General features: G+C 61.6%; 1 protein-coding gene across 1 annotated transcript in view; it reads left to right on the forward strand.

The window, feature by feature from the left end:
* The window catches only part of Cdh4 (cadherin 4), a 348119-nt gene extending 332151 nt beyond the window's left edge, over positions 1-15968 (forward strand). The window contains exons 5-7 of the mRNA XM_077109098.1: positions 9485-9640; positions 15231-15375; positions 15916-15968. Coding sequence (XP_076965213.1) covers positions 9485-9640; positions 15231-15375; positions 15916-15968 — 354 coding nt within the window. The remainder of the gene's footprint in view (positions 1-9484; positions 9641-15230; positions 15376-15915) is intronic.
* Positions 15969-21269: the final 5301 nt, after the last annotated feature.

The following is a 21269-nucleotide window of genomic DNA, read 5'->3' on the forward strand; positions in this document are numbered from 1 at the left end:
GCTTGCTGATGCCACTAGTGACAGGAACAAGTGGCCGGGGGCCCAGGTGTCCTGGTCCTGCCTGTCTCCCCAGCCACCCCTACACCTAGCAGATGCAGCGTGTGCCTCAGAAATGACCCAGGATGCCAGCCATTGGCCACCAGGACTTCTGGGCAGTCAGCCCATCAGGGCCTGCAGGGAGATCAGGGGTCGAGCTTCGCACACTCGCCTGTAGGTTCACAGAACCGTGGCCCTCGCCCCTCTGCAGACACAGGAGCTCTACACAGACCGACAGATGACCCACAGAAGGGGGTATTTAGGAAGTCACCCTAAGTCCTCCTGAAGGACATTTGGGACTTGACCAGAGCGTGGCCCCAGGGAAGGTGTCCTCCTTGGCGGGGGCGGGGGGGGGGGGACAGCTCCCTGTGAGCTGAGCTCCATGCACCGTAGCCGTCCACCTCCCCCAGCAGCCGGAGCCTGGCCACGGCTAGACATGTGCTTTTTCTTGACCTGAGCAAATTAAATCCTCCCTGAACCGCAAAATTGCCTCCCCTAAAATAGAGACCATGGGCAGAAGAGTGGAAAGAAATAGAAGTGGACATGTTCCGTCGTGAATGAGGTGCTTGCAGGAAGAACTCAGGCCCCGTGAGCTCAGGACATAAGGGGCCTTGCATGTGGCCAGATGGTACAGTGGGCAAGGGCAGGGCTCCCTGCTGGCCTCTGGGCAGGCTGGGCTGCGTGGAGTGGAGCCAAGACATGGTCAGCAAGCCTCGGGCAGGAGTCAACCCAACCAGCTGGGGCGGCTCCCCACAGGCACCTGCAGTGCTGCCCCCACCTGGCCTCCGCTTCTCTGGTGAGGAACGAGCCTTCTTTCTCATCATGTCCCAGGTGGATAAGAGGAGGCACTGCCGGGCCCGTGGTCCCCTTCAGACAGAGCCAAGACAGCAAGGGTCAGGACACCCCAGGAAGACAGGGCACTGTGGGTAAATGCTAAATCAGAGGTTCCCAACCAGGAAGCTCTGTACCCAGGGACATAGTTTGGCTGTCACAGCTGGCAATGGGGTGTGCGGGCACCTGGCAGGCCGAGGCCAGGGAGGATGCTAAAACCTGACAGTGCTCCAGGTGACCTTGCAGAGGGTCACCCGGTGCACAACGTCAGCATGCCAAGGTAGAGCGGCTCTGGCCCGAGTGAAAGGCCTGTGGATCCCTCAGGACCACCTGGGAGCCAGAACCCCACTGTTAGCTTGGCCTCATTCGGGAGTTGGAGTCTCAGGTCTCAGACCCCAGGAGGAGACGGCCAGTGTCTCCAGAGAGGGTAGGACTGAGACGCGAGAGTCCGGTGAGGAGCCTGGGCCCCCGTGTGCCACAGGCATTTCTTGGGTACCTACTGTGTGCTGTGGAGGGTTGGCCCAGCTGCAGCTAAACACCTCCACGCCCGGGGGACAGGGACGGGGATGCCCACAGACCAGGACACTGCACAGACAGCAGCATCGTGCAAAGCCCTTCGAAGGGGCGAAAGGTGAGGGAAATTTCAATTAAAAGGAGAAATGGCTGTGATGGATTCCATGTGGTGGCCGTGGAGACCTGGCCTCCGTGTCGGGCTGATCCAGTTGAGAAGCAGCTTTTTTATTTTAAGCTGATGGCCCCCGACAGGCAGTGGAAATGTGAGGGCGACACCCAGGAAGCAGGAAGCAGTTCTCCTGCCGCTGCTCAAGCCAAGGAGTGGGAAGCAGCTTCTCTCTGGAAAGGCCACCTGCTCCCAGGACCCTCCAGAATAGCGGGGCCTCACCGAGGGGCTGCAGGAGGGCCCCAGGGCAGAGTGCCCACACCTGCCAGTCTGACCCCGGAACGCCGCCCCAGTGCTGTTAACAGCAGCCTTCACTCCCCGTTACTGTCCCCCTCTGATGGGGCACAGCACTGTCCTCACTCGACTTTGATCCCCTGATGCAGCGGGCATCTCAGCAGGCTCACAGGCAGCCCCCGCCTCAGCCTCCCCAGGACCCAAACCCTCCTCAGGACCCAGCCCACCCTGCACCCCAACTCCCTCCCCAGGACCCAGCCCACCCTGCACCCCAACTCCCTCCCCAGGACCCAGCCCACCCTGCACCCCAACTCCCTCCCCAGGACCCAGCCCACCCTGCACCCCAACTCCCTCCCCAGGACCCAGCCCACCCTGCACCCAACCTCTGTCCTAAAGGGACCGTCCCTGGGGGTCTTACATTCCCCTCAGGTTGCCCAGCATCTGCCCCTGACAGGAGGGCTTCAGGTGTGCAAGGTCTGGGGTGACGGTCTTCCACCTGTCCTGTCCTTCCCCAATCCCTCTTACCTGCCACCAGCAGGGAGCTGGCTCTGCCAGGAAGCCATTGGCCACTTGCCATGACCAGGGGCCACTTTGAGACAGATGCTGTCATCCCAATGGCTTGGGGAGGGCAGGCAGCTTCCCGTGTCCCCCAGACTGCCTTCAGATAGGCATCAGTGACCCCCAAAAGGAAACTTGTCCTTGCTCCCAGCAGGGCAGGCAGGGACACCGCCACCCAGCCGTTCTGTGGTTGAGTCTGCTGTAACCCCACAGCGGACACCAAGTAGGGCCAAGGCACCTGGAGAGGTGGCTCGCTCACGCCTGCCCACCAGGCAGTTTCACTCCTGGCTCTCATTGGTATTCATATGACTTTGAGGACTTTTTCCTGATTTGTAAAACGCAAAGTCATTGAGAGCCGCCGTGATGTATGATGGTGTGAGAGATACACAACAGGGCTGTTCACAGCCGTTCCAGGGTTCTGCCCATCACAAGAACCTAATTGAAAATAATTGAAGACTGAATTTCATCATGCTTGGAAAATATTTCATAAAATGCAAGAAATACAAGCATCTTGCAGCCCCTGCAAGTAATGTTCCATAATTTAGGAATAATTAAAAAAAAAAAAAGTAAAAATACTTACTTTGCCTAAGTTCATCCCATTAATTTTACGAGAACAGTTTTAACACCGCTGAATCTCACTGCTAGCCCAGCACTGTGGCAGAGGGCTTTTAAATTAAGCTTTGCAGCCAACTCCCAAGTGTCTCGATTAAAGCAGGGTCACCGTTTCATGATCACTCTCAAAAGCAATTAAAGTGAGGCTCTACCCAGAAACGTAGATGGAGTTAGGTGACTGCAAACCTGGGCTTCCAAACTCGTGGCAGGCACACCCAGGCCTGTCCTGCAGAGCTGACTGGAGTGAGAGAGACCCCCAGGAGACCCCGGGACCAGGCTGTCTTCCCATGGAACAGTAAGCTGTCCTTTCTACTTTAAGAGGCCCCTGGGCAGCCAAGGTGACCACCAAGGAAACAGGGCCCTTGGTCCCTCGTAGCTGTGGAAACCTCGGGCTTACTCTCGGGCCTCGGAGTCTCCGTCCGCACAGTGGGCTGGGCGCGGTGGCTGTGGGGCTGACACTCTGGGATGTTAGTGGTCCAGTGAGGAGCTCCAGGGCTGAGGGAGCGCCTGGCCTCTCCTATTAGGACCTCCACGCTGGACCAGAGCAAGTGGCTGGGCTGCTAGGGCCTGATGAGGACGGTCGCTGGAAACTGCACCTTGAACCAAGGGCCCCAGGACGAAGGAGGGAGAGGGGCCAGCTCCAGAAGCCGCCCAGCCTTGGCGTGGCCCCTCCTCCTCTGCTCCGGGCATTCTCAGCCAGCCCCCTCCACTGCCCGCTCCCTCCCCTCTCCTAGGCTCACCGTCCTTGTCCCACACTAACCACTCAGCGACTCCCCACATAGCCCCCGCTCCCCGGGGTGCCCAGCTGGGTTGAGCAGCCCCCTCTCCCCACCTGGCCCCAACCCTGCCCCTTCTTATCTTCCCTCCCTCGGCCTGCACCACTCTGGTGACCTGGTGGCTGTCTGTCCACCCTGTCCGTGGACCCGGCCTCCTTATTTCATTTGTTCATCCAGTAGTTATTGGGCACTGGCCAAGCACTGGGTGTCAGGCCTGGGCAAGCCACTCTTGGGACAGATCACCCTGTTGTGTTCCCAGGGCTCAGAGTGGCCGCAGGGCAACCTCAGTGCTCAGAAATGAAGGGAAGGTGGGCGGAGGGTCCGAGAGGCAGGAGGAGGGAGGCAGGGAAGGGAGGCAGGGAAGGGAGGCAGGAGGAGGGAGGCAGGGAAGGGAGGCAGGAGGAGGGAGGTGGGGAAGGGAGGCAGGAGGAGGGAGGCAGGAGGAGGGAGGCAGGAGGAGGGAGGCAGGGAAGGGAGGCAGGAGGAGGGAGGCGGGAGGAGGGAGGCAGGAGGAGGGAGGCAGGGAAGGGAGGCAGGGGAAGGGAGGCAGGAGGAGGGAGGCAGGAGGAGGGAGGCAGGAGGAGGGAGGTGGGGAAGGGAGGCAGGGGAAGGGAGGCAGGAGGAGGGAGGCAGGGAAGGGAGGCAGGGGAAGGGAGGCAGGAGGAGGGAGGCAGGGAAGGGAGGCAGGAGGAGGGAGGTGGGGAAGGGAGGCAGGAGGAGGGAGGCAGGAGGAGGGAGGCGGGAGGAGGGAGGCAGGAGGAGGGAGGCAGGGAAGGGAGGCAGGGGAAGGGAGGCAGGAGGAGGGAGGCAGGAGGAGGGAGGCAGGAGGAGGGAGGCAGGGGAAGGGAGGCAGGGAAGGGAGGCAGGAGGAGGGAGGCAGGAGGAGGGAGGCAGGAGGAGGGAGGCAGGGAAGGGAGGCAGGAGGAGGGAGGCAGGGAAGGGAGGCAGGGGAAGGGAGGCAGGAGGAGGGAGGCAGGAGGAGGGAGGCAGGAGGAGGGAGGCAGGAGGAGGGAGGCAGGAGGAGGGAGGCAGGGAAGGGAGGCAGGAGGAGGGAGGCAGGAGGAGGGAGGCAGGGGAAGGGAGGCAGGAGGAGGGAGGCAGGAGGAGGGAGGCGGGAGGAGGGAGGCGGGGAAGGGAGGCGGGAGGAGGGAGGCGGGGAAGGGAGGCAGGAGGAGGGAGGCAGGAGGAGGGAGGCAGGAGGAGGGAGGCGGGAGGAGGGAGGCGGGGAAGGGAGGCGGGAGGAGGGAGGCAGGAGGAGGGAGGCAGGAGGAGGGAGGCAGGAGGAGGGAGGCGGGAGGAGGAGGCGGGGAAGGGAGCCGTCCCTGCAGAGCAAAAGCACAGACACAGAAACCTGGAACACCTGGTGCTCTGGCAGCATGAGAGCCAAGACCAGGAGTGACCGTCACCCTGAGACCTGGCTGAGCCTTGCCTCTGGGCTCCAGCAGAGTCAGGGCTTAAGACAAAATCGCCCCTCTCGGCCCGGCCAGGAGGGAGGAAGGAGAGCCAGCTGCCCGCAGCCTGCACCTGGAGCAGGAGGAGAGGAGGCTCTGCTGCGGGCCACCCGAGAATCGACAGGTGACAGAAAGGAGAGCTGTGACTGTCTCCCTGGGACCTCGGGGTTTAACACGGTGCAAGGAGAAAGCCTCGGGCTGAAGACAGTCCTCAGAAGAACAAGGTCCTGGTGGGAGACCTGACCAGGGGTGTGAAGGCACCTTTGGAAAGGCAGGAGGGGACCAGGGGGCTGCCCGGTGGCAGAACCGCAGGCCAGCCCTCCTCCAGGAGGCAGCCCAGGGAGGGGGAGCCACGGTGGGCACACACGTGTGGGTGTGTACCAGTGTGTTTGTGGGAGTCCTTGTGCTGTGTTAGGTGTCTGTGTGTGTTCATGTGGGCACATTTGTATTTGCATATGTTTCTGTGAAGTGTGTGTGTTGTATTGTTTATTTGCTGAGTGTGTGTCTATGTATGTTTGTGTGTGTGCATGTGGTATGTTTGTGTATGCCTGTGTGTGCTGTGCTTGTGTGTGCAGGCGGTGTGTGTGTTTGTGTGTGCAGGTGGCGTGCGTGCTGAGTTTTTGTGTGCATGTTTATGTGTGTGCAGTGTTGGTCTGCAAGTGTGGATGTGTGCGTGTGTGTGTGTATGTATGTATGTGTGCGCGCGCGCATGCTTCTGTGTGCCCAGGAACTGTGCAAGGCAGTGAACATGAGCAAATGACTCAGGGTGGACCTGACCTCTTCCAAGGTGCTCTGGGCCCCGTCCCTCACACCGTCTGCATGTTTGTCACTAGGTGTGTCCCTTTGGTGGACAGCTCTAGTCTGTGGCAGGTGACCCGCCAAACAGGCCGTGTGGTCCTGCAGCCCCTCTGGCCCTGCATGGGGCAGTTGCTGACTGCCTGCTTAAGGCCGAGGGTCCCCCCCAACAGGTGAGGTCTCTGGTGGACACCAGGTGCAGGGCCACACACGGGGGTCTTGTCAGCTTGGGCCTCCTGTGGGATCCAGCACCCCTCCTGCTCAGCTGGTCCTGCTGGACCCTTCCACCAGCCTTTCCCAAGGACAGAGCCGGCCTCACAGGAGCCCTGGGCAGGCATGATCACGGGCTGCCATGCGTTATTTTAATGCAGACATCACTTTAAACCAACTTTTCGCCATCTGTTCTGTCCTTTAATAACAAATGCAAAAGAGGGCGATTCTCGGCGGTGCCGTAAAGCCCAGAGTGTGATGGGAACGCCGGCTGCGCTCCTCCTTCCTGGCCCCCGCGCACACTGCTGTGATGTTCTTCTCACTTTCCAGACACAAACCAAGGGGAAAACCGCTCTCCCCTGATCCGGTGAATCACCACAGTGTTTCTTCCTCTCGTGGAAAACCACAGGAGAGTTCTGGGCACTTGAGAGCCCTTGCCAAGACCCGGGCAGATGTCGGCCCACCTTGTGTGTCACAAGGCAGCGCCGAGCGGCCCTGAAGAACTCAGCAAATGCGGCCAGTGGTCAGAACATAATGAGATTTCTGTGCAAGACAGTCATCTTTAAGTTGATGCAGGTCCTTTTCAGCAGCTGTATAATTAAATTTCCCGTGAAAGGCGGGGCTCGGCCTGAAGACAAGGCAGTGGCAGCTCCCCGAGCAGCGCCGTCTTCCCTGGCTGGGGGCCTCCTGCGCGCCCTGCCTGCCTCCGAGGGTCTCCTGGCTCCGTGTGTCCCTGGGGTCCAGGGTGACCTGGCTCCGTGTGTCCCTGGGGTCCAGGGTGACCTGCGGCAGTACTCAAGGCCCTTTGGGCCCTCATCCTAACCCAGTGACACACACCAGCCCACAGCCCCGCCTGGGGGGTCACAGCCTCCTGCTCCCCTCTCCCACCACGGAGGGACAGTCGGGCACAGGCGAGACTCACCCTGTGTGGCCTGGTGGCTAAAGCTTTGTGAAACTCCCTAGGGCCTCGCCCACAGAGGACATGGGGAGAATACCCTCCTGGGCCAGGCTGGCTCTGAGGGGACACTACCCTGTGGCCTCCTGCAGAGGAGGGGGTCAATTCTGACCCAGCTGAAGCCTCTGCCTGTGCTGCCCAGGGCGGTGGGCACGAAGCCCGGGTGGTGTTTGCACACCAGCGGGCAAATGCCACTCACAGCACACACACAGCCCCCGTGTCCCAGCCGCCTCCTCGAAGACCTGCATCAGAACACGCTCCTTTCACTCCCCGGTGAAGACTTCTGCTTCCTGTCACATGACTGGTGCCCTCCAGGGTGGCGGGGGGCTGGCAGGTGGCAGGGACACCTCCTGCCCAGAGTGGAGGGCTCTGGTGCAGCTGCAGGGAGAGCTGGTTCTGCAGGGCCTACCTCCGAAGAGCAGGGGCTTCCTGGGCTGTGGCTTGCGGTTTGGGGACACCTTGAACGGGAAAGAATCGTCATCACAGACCTCTGCAGCCTCCGCCGCGGCCCTTGCCTGTCTCCCACTGCAGAGGTGCATCTGGGACAGACCTGCTCCTGGGGGGGTGAGGGGCTCCAGGGCCTGTCGGGGCCCCTCCCACCACACCTGGGGTTGGCCTGCAGCCTGGCTCACGCCCCAGAGGGACAGCACTTCCTGGCTCACAGGCTCTGTGTCACCCAGAGGGCTGCTTTTCTCTCTGCTCTGGAAAAGCTCCTGCCCCGCAGGCTGGAGCCTCCTGCCGACACGAGGTCTGTCGCCCCCTTCACTGCTCCAGTCTATTTCTATTGTCTCAAAATATGTCCATGTCATCAAGATTCTCAGCTGTGCTTGTGTGACATATAAAAAATAGGATGTTAAAGAGTCTCTTTTTTTTCCTCTTAAATGTACCAAAGGTGCCAGGCTTGATGACGCTCACCTGTGATCCTAGTGACTCGGGAGGCTAAGGCAGGAGGATCATCAGTCTGAAGCCAGCCTCACAACTTAACAAGGCCTTGTCTCAAAATAAAGGCTGGGTGGAGGCAGAGTGGTTAAGCACCCCTAAGTTCAGCCCCTGGTACCCAGATAAAGTTGCAAATGTGTGTTAGTTTCCTGGGAAGCCCCCAAGGCTGGCTCCTGGCCTCCTGCTCCTCAGGCCTAGACACCATGGTCCCCGCCATCAGGGGGCTCCGGCATCCCGCTCCAGGTCCCTTCCTCCTGCCGCCAGGTGCTCCCTTCCTTCTCCTGCCCTAGTTCTCTTCTGAGTGGGGTGTGTTGGGGCACATGTTTGCTGGACGCGGTCTCGGGCTTTCACCCTGTGAGAGTCTCCTAGTTGTCACTGAGCTTCATAAATATTTTTAAACAGCACTTGTGACTACTGCTTGCCCTAGTGGCTATTTCAGAACAAAAGTTCTTCTTTTTAAGTTTTACCACTGAATTTTCATGGTCGATTTTGTTCTGTGGAACATTTCGACATTGTCCCTAAGGTCCATTTGGTTACAGAATGCTGTCGTGGTCCCCTGAGTCTTGAGGTCCTGAGGAGCGGTGCTTTCCAAAGGTGTCACCAAACTTGAACACAAACCTGGGGGTGCCGCCCCCTGGACCTCGGCTTTCAGAGCCCAAGCGAGGCACCCCCCTTAGCGGTGATGCCCAGGGCTGCGTCCCCCGCGTCCCTCGGCCCTCACAGACATTGGCTGTCATTGGTGACACTCAGTTCTTAATTCTGCATTGTCCTTTCTGCTTCCCAAAGGTCTCTGTTCACCCAACGATTTGGTCACAAATAAAACGGCCGTGCCCCGTGCACACGCAGGCCCTGGCCCCGCCCCAACACTCTCCTCCCCGCCTCACCTTGGCGTTGGGCCAGGCCCCATTGGGCTGCTTTTCAACACGAAGCAGCTTCTCCGAGGAAGGTTTTGTGCGGACTTAGCTCTGTAATCACAGTGACAAGGGCTGTCAGCACTCAGTTCCTGGCCCAGCACTGCTCGGCCACCACCTTCTGTCACCCCTCTGTGACCAAGGTCCTACTGTGAGGCACCTCCCGGGACCCTCTCCCCCGGCCTCCGCACACCCTCTCCCCAGGCCTCCACCTGCTCTGTGCCCGGCCTGGTCTCCTTGGGGCGTTCGAATCAACCTGAGGAGTGGACCTCCACCAGGCGTCCCACGCTCCCCGTCCAGAGGCTGTACCTCCCGTTACCTGACTGGCCATGGGACACACCGACCACTGACTGTCCTTCCTGTCCCCAGAGCAGATGGAAAATCAGCCGCGGTCCCCGGTGTATCTTAAAATTCATCAAGTCACTCTGGTAGGGTGGCTGTGTCTGGGAAGCCCGGTCCCCACCACAGGCTGACCCTTCCTGTGTCCTCCCTCTCAGATCCGGTCTGACAAAGACAACGACATTCCCATTCGGTATAGCATCACGGGCGTGGGCGCCGACCAGCCCCCCATGGAGGTCTTCAGCATCGACTCCATGTCTGGACGCATGTACGTCACGAGGCCCATGGACCGGGAGGAACGAGCCTCTTACCACGTGAGTGTCCAGGGACGGGTGGTCAGCGTTCGCTCACAGCACTTGAGAGCCGCCCTCCAGTTCACTGGACCCAGAGAGTAGCTTCCAAACTTCCAACTCCACCTCCCATCTACCCACTGCAGCTCTCCCGTCTCTTCATTTACACACACACAGCTGCCTGTCCACTCACCCATCCACCCATCTGTCTAAATATCCACAGATATACCACCCATCCACTCCTCCGCCAAACGTCCATCCACCCATCCATCCATCTCCCCTCCACCCGTCCATCCCCCACCACCCCTCCCCCATCCATCCATCCATCCCCCACCATCCATCCCTCATCCATCCATCCATGCCCCATCCACCCACCAATCCACCCATTCAGGTCTCATTTCTCAAGCGCTGACCCTGTGCCAGCCCTGGGTCAGGTGCCGGGCCTGGAGACATGAACGGCGTAGATGTGGTCCCGCTGTGGGGAGCTTGCATAGGCTGAGATGAAGAGGCCCCAAATCCTTCTTGGCCTAGAGCCCCTAAGAAAGATGGTGCCCCAGAGTCCCCAGGCGGAACTCTGCACCTGCCCCAGGAGGCACATGGTCTGGATTCTGCCTCTCGTCAGGGACAGGAGGTGAAGGGGAAAGACAGTCTTACCAGCTGGTGGAGAAAGAGATTTCCCTGGGAATCCAGGGCATCTGGAGGAAAGTCACCCGGAGAAGAGGAGCGCCAGTCTCCTGGCCGTTCTCAGCACCACACGCCCCCGGGGACGTGCTCAGGAGGATGCAGCCCATGCTCCAGCCCCAGCCATCCTCCCCTGCGGCCCTCCACCCCCACATGCACACAGGCCCCCAGAATGCACTCAGGGTCTGCCCAGGCTAGAGGGTGTCCCTCCAGGCGTGGGGCCTACGACCTTCACTGAGTGAGGAGAAAACGGCCTGCCCCCAGGGAGCAGGACTGCAGGTCCCTGCACAGCCCCACCACCCACAGTGGCTCGCCCTCTGCCTGCCTGCCATCTCTCCCCGGCTGGCGGTCACCTCCGAAGCCTGGTCACAGCGCTTTGTCCCACACAGGCCAATGAAGAGGCCACTCTGACTCCGTTCACCTTTTCCAGGATTAGCAGGTTGATTTTAGTCACTGAGGTCTCTAAGCAGAAGTTCCAACCCAGAGAGTCCCTCTCTTTCCAACTTCCTCTTCTCCCGGAGGCCTTGACGCCAGGCCTCCACGGCGGCCCTTTGATTTCTCCCTGAAATGTGGTTCTTGTCAGTCACGTGTCTGCAAAATTGCTTCAGTTGCTCTGGGAGATGGTAGCCCTTGGCGGGACCCTGGTGAGGCCAGTGTTCCTGCTACAGACGGCCAGCTGAAGCCCGGGCTCTTCTCAGCCTGCCCTCTACATCCCAAGAAATTTCCACCGAAAACCAGCCTCCCCACAAGTCAAGGCGGGCCTCGGAACCTCCAGCCTCTCCTGGTGTGGCCACAGTGGTGAGCAGGGAGGGACCCTACCCTGCTCCTCCTGTGTCCAGGACAGCTTCAGAATTCCATGTCCTGGCACAAAGCGGAAGGCAGGGCCCCTCGTCCAGAACCTATCAAGAGTCTCAGGAGGGTGAGATCAGAGCCTCGTGCTGCCTCCCACGGGGCCCTTTGAGCAGGAGAGTTGTGTGGCCTCAGGTCTTGGGCGTGGCGCTGGCTCTGCATGCCCATACTCATTCAGGTGGCATCAGGACGGTGTCACCTCACAGGGCAGGGCTTGAGAACCTGCAGGCCCCTGCTCCTGCCGGGAGAGGAGAGGAGGCCAGGCTCCTGGGCACTCCACGGGCCACTCTGGAGCCATCCCTTGTGCCCGTCCTCCACCAAGGGCATCGAGGACCCTATTTTCAGTGGAGTGGACCTCCTGGAAGTCAACTTGTGGTTGGGTCCAAGGGACAAGGGTGACTGACAGAGTCTGTGACCCCCTGAGGGTCTTCTGCTCCCTGGGCCTGTCTGGAGGCCCTCATGGCCTGGCACAGCTCGATGTGCACAGAGAGCGCCTCCACACCCCCCTGGGCCAGGCTGGAGGAGACCTGGCCCCGGTGGCCTGGGTCCCTGGGTGCTCCTCATGGTGGTGGCCCGGCTCGTCCACAGAACCAGGGAGACAGTCCACCAGCTGTGACATGCCACCAGCTGAGCTGCAGGAAATGGTCATCCTAAGCCTAAGAAGGCTGCCCACAGTAGGCTCAGTGTCTGGGCTGCTGCCAGACACTGTCACACACACGTCCCCTCCGCCTCCTCCCACTGCCCTAGGGTTAGGGCTTATGGCAGCAAAGCCCCCTGTGAGAGTGCACGGAGCCTCCTGCACAGGGCCAAGCCTCCCAGACATCACCTTCGCCTCTCTTCCCACCTTCAAGGTGAGGAAAACCGAGCCCTACACAGGGCCAAGCAGGGCTGCCCTGGCCGCAGAGCGATCCTCCTCGGCCCACTGGGTCAGCAGGTCAGCGGGAACCATGGCCCACACTGGAGCACCTAGGTCCATTTGCAGAATTCTGGATTGAAACCTGATGTCCCTTTTTGCCCAGACCCTGCATCTCACAGCGAAGGAGCCTGCTGCTGGCGTGGCCCTCCTTGTGGACGCCAGTCCACCCTGAGGATTCCACCCCCGAGGGCCTGGTGGTCCATCAGAGCTCTGAGCAGGCAGGCAGGAGGGGCGCCAGTCTCTGTGCTGTGCCACACATTAGCACCAACCTGGTGCCTAAAACGTGGTGAGACGCGGGGTGGGCCTGGCCAGGGTCCTGCTTCGAGTCTCATGAGGCCAAAGTCAGTGTGCCAGCTGGCCTGGACGCTCTTGGGGCCTTCCAGGCTTCAGGGCTCCAGCAGCAAACTCCCAGACCTGGGCTCACAGGACCGATGTCCCCACGTCCTTGCTGGCTCTTCACCTGGGCCACTCTCACCTCAAGGTGAGGCCTTGCTTGACCTGTGGGCCTGAGCTTCCGCACAGCAACAGGGAGCAAAGCCCCCACCACTGTCCCCCCCGCTACCAGGTCAACTGAGAAGACCCATGTGGAGGGTGGGTCAGGCCACCCTGCCTCCGGTCAGCTGTGCCAAGGACATATCCCGACCCTCAGGCGGGCGGCGTCATAATCCCCTCTGGGACCAGCAGCTGACATTCATGAAGCCACCCTGCAGTCTCTGCCTCCCCAGAGCCTTGAACCCTGTCCATTACCACCTGGGCCCTTCAGCCGACAAGGGACAAGTGACTGGATCCCTAGTTGGAGAATGTGCTGGCCACTTGTGGACACCTGTCACCTCAGCAAATTAACACGTAAACATTCAAATGTTTGTCTTGCAAAAATGACGAGCTGATTCATTTGAGGACCCCCTAAGGGAGACACCTGAATCTGGCACACACTGTCACCTTGGCGGGTTCCTACACTCCTGGCCTGGCCTCCCCCTGCGGAACAGGGATGGGGGTAATGCCCCCTGTGGAAGCCTGTGGGCGGGGAGGTGGGCTGAGGCACCTGCTGAAGGGGAAGAGTCTCCAAGGAGCCCCGACCTTCCAGGGCCCCGTGGGCCGTTGGGGTTCTGTGGCCCCCAAGGAAGCTCACCCCGTGTCAGATTCGGAGAAGAGAGGACGACCAGCAGGGAGAGCCCACTGCTGCGAGGCCATCGGTCCCCAGGCGTCATGGTCCCCAGGCACGTACCCTCTCCAGCATGACCAAGCCTACACATCGGCATTCACCAGTGTCACCTCCACTGGGGACAGGAAGGCGGCCTCTTCAGCCTGCCCTGGGAGACTCTGCTTGCACACGACGTCCAGGTTTGCAAGTGACAGGAAGCTGGGCCACTCCTCTGGACGCTTGTCGTCCCCCCTCCTGCCCAGGAGTCACGGCCAGCCCGAGCCCTGGGTGGCCCAGCCTCAGAGACAGACGGGGAGAAGGTGCCCCGAGGTTCTGGGGAAGCCACAGCAGGGGCCTCCGACAGGGAGGTAAGGACCGTGCTGGCTCCTGAGCTGCCCTGGTGGCTCCTGAAGCTGAAGATGGCTTTGGTCAGGAGAAGTACGTTTGCTCTGCGCACACTGCATGGCCAGTGCGACAAGAGGGGGCCAGGCACCGTGGGAAGCCTTCTCCTGCGGGGTATGGCGTGGGTGGGTTGCCCGTGGCCCCCGGGGCGCAGCTAAAGTGACCAAGTGACGTTCCAAGATTTCCAAGACGTCGCAGAGCTGGCCTGGCATGTGCCCAGCCCCCGTGGCAGGGCTGCCTGCAGGCTCGGGGGACGCGTCCCTGACACGTCTCCTAGGACGCACGCCTGCTCCTGGTAAAGCCAGGCTCTGGACTCCCCGGGAACACACAGTTCAGAGGTGGAATCCATTCCTGGCTCTCGGAACCCCAACCAAACGCAGACGCCCACACGTCACCGTCAGCTGTGGCGCTTCCCTTCACAGGCATGGGACACACCTCCTCCTGGTCCCGGGGTCTGGGAGGCCCCCACGGGCACTTCTGTGATTCTCTGTCCAGTCTCTGTCCAATCGCGGGGGTGACTCGCTTTCAGCAGAGATGTGAGTCGCATCACCATAGTGTGACCATCATGGCTCTGGTGTGGAGATGGATGGGCTGACCCCCTCTGCTGCCCAAGTGTTAGTGTTCCCCTAAAATCCCAGGCCCCTGATGGCCCCACCAGCCCCTCTCCTGCCTGAAGACCCCAGCCCCCCTGTGTCCGGGGCCTTGTCCTCTCCTCACAGTCTCAGCCCAGCACCCCTCCCCCGAGAGGCCATGCTGGCCCCTCCCAGCCCAGGGCCGCTGTCCTTACACCCAGTGACAGATGGCATCTTTCCTCTCCTGGTGTCACTTTTCCGTCTGGTGAAAGACGCTAGGGGTAGCCACATCTTTTGTTCCTGAATAATCTAAGGTCCAGCCAGGGCCAGGAATTCACTGAGCCAGTGAATGAACAGGTCCAAACCGCGAGGCGTGGGTCTGAGCAGCCTTCTGGCCCGAGTCCAGGTGACCTCCCTGTCTTCCTCCAAGACAGTTCCCGCAGAAGCCCCCTGGGGCGTCTCCCGGGCAGGGGCACCTTCCCAGCCAGCCCTCCCAGGCCCGGCTCTGGCCTCCCACTTCTGTGCTGGCCAGGCCCTAGAACCAACACGCAAGCAGGAGCAGACAGGGTGAGCCCGTCGAGGCTGACCTATGGTGGACACCCAAACCAGCCTCACCCCAGGCCTCACTCGGTCTTCTCTGTCCTGTGCCTCTCCCCAGCCTCTGCCCAGGGCCGACTCCCGGGAACAGGCATTAAGCCCTTTACTCTATTGTGCATAAATGGCCTTCTGTGGCCACTGTGGGGACGTAACTCCCACTAAGGGGTCCCTACCTACCCAGGCATCTGGGGACAGTCCAGAAGAGCCAGGAGGCCCTGGAAGTCTCGGCCAGCAGAGACTCCGGACGGCAGCCCGGCTCCTGCTCTGGGCCACATTTGCACAGAGGTGAGAACTGAGAGTCAGGGGAGCTTCTGGACGTACCAAAGCCTTCCGTCCCCTACCCAGCTGCCTCTGCTGTCATGCCTCCCTAGTGCGGCTGTCCCCAGGGAACCGCCCCAGGCGGGGCCAGGGGTACCCTGAGGGTGGCTGTGGCTCTGACGTGTCTGTTGCCCCCAGCTCCGGGCCCACGCCGTGGACATGAACGGCAACAAGGTGGAGAACCCCATCGACCTGTACATCTACGTCATCGACATGAATGACAACCGTCCCGAGTTCCTGAACCAGGTCTACAACGGCTCCGTGGACGAGGGCTCCAAGCCAGGTGGGCCGCCGCTCGGACACAGGGTCTCGGACACGGGACCCTGGGGCTCTGCCAGGCAGGGGCGGGTCTTCAGGGCCTCCCACTGTGCGGGTGCCATGGTCTCACCCACCGACAGGGCCCACCAGACAGGCTCACAGCCCTCACGGGCCTCAGGGTGCAGCAGGGTGCAGACCAAGGGGTGACAGCACCGTGAACCGCAGCGACGTGGGCGTGGGAGGAAACCGGGCGTAGAGTCACTGCCAACCGGGAAGGCCCCTCTTCAGGGTTCCTGTGGGCTGGGGACTGAAGCCTGGGGAGGAGCAAAACCCAGCAGGAGTCGGAGGTCAGCTGCAGGTGAGCCGGGGAGGGGGAGCTCCTGCCGGGCCCTGGGCAGGAAAGGAGCCAGAGGCCAAGACCTGCCATCCGAGGTCTCTGGGCTCCACTTCGGGTTTGGCTCCACACACAATAGGAAACAGCCCAGGCTCCCCAGCTCCAGGAGGGGGCCCATGTGCAGGGCCCTCTGTCCCCTCAGAGCTGACCCAAGGGCCTATCCCTCCTCAGGCTCCCCTGTAGCACAGCTGATGGCGACGGCTTGTGCCACAGGCTCTTACTAAGCACGTGTCCCTGTGACTACCAGGAAGTGGGCGTCCCCTCCCTGTCCGCAGTGTGGAGGCTCACGGCCAGTGGCCAGCGGGGTGGAGCATAGGGAAGCGGTCAGCAGCTGGTGGCCCTGTTTGCCGCTGTGTGGCCCACAGGTGGCAGTGGCCCCTGGAGGTGGTCTCAGCAGTCCACCTGCTGGTTCAGACCTGCAGCAGGCGCTCTGGCCGGGGGTTAACAACACCCTATTCTGTGTGGAAAGACCAGCCCCCACTCTGCTGCCTCCGGGGCGGGAGGGTCCTCCGTGAGAACAGCACTGCCCGCTTGTGTTGGGCAGGGCCGATGAGGTCACTAAGAAGGCCTCTGGGGGGCAGCCCGTGGCCTGGAGGTGGCCACCAGGACAACTGGAAACACAGGGGACACGGCCACACGAGCTGTCCAAGCAACTTGGGGACAGACTTACATCTGGAAGGTTCCCCGTGGAGCTGAACTTGGGGTTTCACTGGTGTCCTGCGTCTCAGCCGGCCACCCCAGCCCTGCTCCCCGCAGGCCCACAGGCAGGTCGGCTCTGGGCTCTGCGGAAGCCTGGGGCACACGGAGGCCACTTCTGCGATGGCATCCAGGGTGCGCAGAGCCACCTGCTCAGCTGGGTCCCAGGGAGGACCCATGGTGTCGCTGGGGCAGGAAGGTCTCTGTCCCGGGGGCCACAGTCTCAACAGGAGTCGCATTTTCGATTGATTGTCTTGGGGACTCTGAGGGCGGTGAGCCCGGTGTCGCTGGAGGGAGGGAACGCTGTGCCACTGTTTCTGCAGCATCCTGGCCCCCCGGCAGTCCCTAGAGAGGCAGGGACAGGTGATGGGTGAGGAAATCGTCTACAGGCCGCCACAGAAAGCCACGAGGGCAGCAAGAGCAGCTCTGGAGGGTGGGCGCAGCTGGGTGCGTTCCTGTGGGGGCAGGCATGCCCCGGCCCAGGCCTGTTGAAAGGCAGCGGGATTCTCCGGGCCCTTCTATCACAAATCAGATTTTCCACATCTTACTTTAAAACAAATCAATAGCGAAAGCCTTCCCAACGAGTGGCTGGCTTTGCCCATTACAAACGCAGCGATTCCCTCGCCTCCTGAGGAGTCCCCTTTAGGCCTGGGGACCCCGGCTGACAGGCCTTGTGCGGGCTGGCCCTGCCGGGGGCCCTGATCCCTCGGCTGCGCCCCTCTCCCCCGCCTGAGCCTTTCCAGGACTGTGCGTCAGTGCCCCTGTCAGAGCCCCAGGGACACAGTCCGGCTCCGTGCTGGAAGGACCCGTTTGGTGCCGTCTGGCCGCCCTGAGCCCGCCCTCTCCTCCATCAGCCCATCAAGGGCAAGGACCAGGCATCCACAAGAGCATGGCAGCCTTCCCCGCGGGTCCCCGGGACCTGGAAACCGCCTCAGCAGCTTCCTCTTGTGCCCTCGGTAGATGAAGTGATGGGGAGCTCATGGCATCGTGGGGTGAGGGGTCAGCCACCTGCTCTGGAGGCGAGAACAAGGAAGGGCTTCAGGTGCCCCATGGAAAGGAGCGGAGGGAAGACTAAGTACTGACGGGCTGAGAGCGCTGCGTTCACTGGGGACAGCAGTGACAGCCTGGGCCCAGGGCCGCCAGGAGCCCGCATCACCCTCCCTTCCCAGCCTGGCCCCTCACTGCGTGACACCTCTGTGACACCGCTGGCCTGCTCCTGCGGGCAGAGGGCCTGGCGCTGGGGGCCACCCTCTTCAGCAGAGCAGCACTCACTGTGGCTCGGCTCACAACCCTGAGATCTCCCAGGAAGCAGAGGGCAGAGCCACCTCAGGGCCCCGTGGAATGGCCACGCTTTGGCCCTGGTGGATCGAGTCCAGAGGTGGTGGCAGCTGCAGGGGGGGCGGTTCCCACGGCGGAGACGGAACTTTCCAGACTGTTGCTCACCACTCCTTGGCCCTCTCCTCGGCATTGATGGGTGACTCTCAGGGAAGTCTTCCAGGGCCACACTGGCCCCAGAGAGGGCGCCCTCTCCTCCCAGGTCCCACCCAAGTCCAGGAAGGTCCCCTGGGTCTGTCGCCAACCCTGCTGAGCCCGTGGGGCACAGGAAGAGCAGTCCTCCCTCCGTGTGCCCCGAGGCCACACCCTCACTGCCCCTGCGCCTCCTGCCTGCTCCAAACCAACCCCACCCCTCATGAGCTCAGAGTAAGGAGGGACAGTGCCTGGGGACATCCACTGACCTGGGATCCAGACGCCTGCCAGAGAAACAAGGGCCGGAATCCAAGTCCCCCAGGAGGGGCCCAAGTCAGGGCTCCCAGGAGAAGGGTCCAGCTGGAGAGGCACAGGAGGGCCTGGAGGAGGGGAGCCAGGGGCCTGGTCCCTGAGGGTCTCGGGCAGGAGCCCGTGGCCAGGGCTTGGGTCCCTCCCGCCACCCCAGGCACCCACCGTCATAGGTCCATGGTGGAGGCTTTCACTGGAAAAGTACAGAATCGCATGCAGCTCCCAACACACAGCCAAGCCCCTCGGCCTGCCCCGTGGGGTGCTGCAGGGCTGTGACACCCACCGCCCCGCCTCGGTAGGCCAGCGTCACCTGCGCACCGGGTGTGTGCCTGCACTTCTGCGCAGTCTGTCACACGTGCCGCTGCAGGAACCACCATCAAGACACAGGAGGGCCCATGGGGACCCGGCCTGCCGCCTTCTGCAGCCACACACGCCTCCTCCCCTGCGTCCCCTCAGCCCCACCACTCCTGATCTGCACTTGACCTCCGTGGCTTGCTCGTTTCAAGAGCGCTGAATAGATGGGGTCGTAACAGTGACCGCTGGGGACTGGCCTTCCCAGCTGTCCTCTGGGGGCTCATCCCGTTGCTGTCTGTCCGTAGCTCGGTCCTTTCACGGCAGAGCAGAGGGCTGTGGTTGCAGACCTCCCCCAGCTTGCCGTCCACCAACCGGAGGGCACTGGGCTCTTGCAAGAGGCTGGCAGGTTGGGGTGGGCACAGGGCAGGGCTGGCCTGCACAAGGACCCGAGTTCGATCCTCAAGACCAAAAAACAAAGTGAGGAAAGATGAGTAAACAGAGCTGCTGAGAGCACCCCAACGCTCAGGCCCGGAGGGGACGGCAGCGTGGCCTGGAGGGGACGGCAGGCACCACGGCCCCAAGGGGCAGGCACCGTGGCCTGGCAGGGGACAGCACCGTGGCCTGGCAGAGGACGGCTCCAGCGCGTCTTCCCTTCTCGGCAGCAAAGGCCCCGAGGCCGTTCCTGCTCTCCGGCCTCAGTGGGCTTCCCACAGTGACCCGTCCCAAGGGACGGAGAAGTCTGCCTTTCCTCTGTCTCAGGGCTGGGTCCTGGGTTGCTGGCCTGTTTCTCTGGGGGCGGTGCCGAGGTGGAGCGTGGTGGCAGGAGCACGGGGCAGGGAAGCGCACGCCCCAGTGGCCGCCCCCAGCCCCCAGGAGCACCCAGCTGGGATCAGGCACACGGGCCTCGGGGCTGCTCCAGACACGGGGTGTTGGGCTGAGAACGGCCCCAGGCCCCTCGGCCAGGGCTGCGTCCATGTGGGGGGCCGGCCCCTCTGCAGCCCAGCTGGTGTTGGGGTGGTCGCTGCTGTGCTGGACCGCCATGGTGGCTGGACCACGTGTCGTGATCGGTCACCGCGGCTCGAGACGTCTCCCTCACCGCCAACCCTGCAGCACAGCTTGCCTGTGTCCTCCCATCTGCCCCCCGCACTGGACCCGCTCCTGTCTTCTGTCCCCCTCCTGTTTGGAGCAGTCACCGTGTGTGGCTTTGAGCTCCTTGGCGCCTGCTGAAGACACTCCCTCCGCCAGCCTGGAGTCTGCAGCTTTTCCTCCCCCACCCCGGCCCCAGACTGGCTTCTCACCCTCCTCACCGTCTCTTGCAACCAGAAGTCCGTACACTTGATGAAGTCCAGTCTGGCACTGACCCTCCTGGGCGTGGGGCCAGTGTCATCCGCAGGAGTACCTCACCCAGCCCAAACGTCCCCACCCTGTGGCTGCACAGCTCACAGGGGGCCCATGATATATGTTGAGTTAATTTTAATGTGATGGGTGAGATTTGTGTCTAGGTTCATTTTTTGCTTATCTCCATTTTACTCCTTGCTCAGCAACCTGTTGAAAGACCATCCCTCCTCCAGTTTCTGCTTTATATCTCTGTCAAAAATCACACACCTCTAATCCCAGCCACCTGGGAGGCTGAGGAAGGAGGATTGCAAGTATGAGGCCAGCCTCAGCAACAGCGAGGCACTAAGCAAATCAATGAGACCCTGTCTCTAAATAAAGTACAAGATAGGGCTGGGGACGTGGCTCAGTGGTCAAGTGCCCGGAGGCTCAATCAGTGGTAGAGTGCTCGCCTAGCATGCATGAAGCACTGGGTTCGATCCTCAGCACACAAAATAAAATTAATAATGTAGTGTCCACCTAAAACTAAAAAATAAATATTATAAAAACAGAGACACATGGGCACATTTGGGTGCATCTCTGGGTTCTCGGTGCCACTTCATCCGTCCTTGTGTCTCTCCTGCCCACTCCACGCTGTCCTCATGACTGCAGAAATCAGCCAGGTCAGAGTCCACGCATGCACACCAGACCTCCACCCACATGCCTTCCCTGGGGTAGGTCAGTGCCCACAACCCGGCATCTGTGGGCTCGTGGTGTCCTGCTCCGTCACTCTTCCCACATCCAGGGGTGGCACCTCGGCATCCGGGTCTGCCACCCATTGACCATGCTGTGGCCCTGGCAAGCCAGTGTCCTGCGGCCTCTAACAGGCCAGCAAAGTCCTAACCACCTCCCGGAGCTGGGGCCGAGGGGAGGACGTCACCCGGGCTCCTGGCCAGCAGTGCCAACTTCACAGGCAGTGGCCATTAATGTGGCCGTGAATCCTGACTCAGCAGTCTGTCCTCCTGATCCACCAAGTTGCTCTACTGAGCTGAACCTCTTTAATCCACACGGGACGCGTTTAAAAACAGACACACTTCTACCACGTGCCAGACCCCCAGAGTGCCCGAGCCAGGTGCCCGAGCCCTGCGCCACTGACCGCTCTTCTGGGCACACCCTGGAGTGGGAGCCACGCCCCAAGGTGCCTTTTCCAGGTCACCCGAGTTCCGTAGCCACGCCTGACTGGCGGTCGCGTTCTGGCCCAGGATGCGCCAACCAGAGCCGCCCTGAGGCCGGACTCCCAGACACGTTGGTGAGGAAGGTCGGGAGCAGGATGCCTAAGAGGACCCTCTTGGCCCAAGGAGATGTCTGGGGTGTGGGGTGTGGACGAGAGGTGGACCTCAGCGAAGGCCCCGCCTCAGCCTGCCAGGCACCGAGGACAGGAGAGC

The sequence above is a fragment of the Callospermophilus lateralis genome, chromosome 3 (genome assembly GCF_048772815.1).
Source record: "Callospermophilus lateralis isolate mCalLat2 chromosome 3, mCalLat2.hap1, whole genome shotgun sequence".
NCBI classification, from domain to species: domain Eukaryota; kingdom Metazoa; phylum Chordata; class Mammalia; order Rodentia; family Sciuridae; genus Callospermophilus; species Callospermophilus lateralis.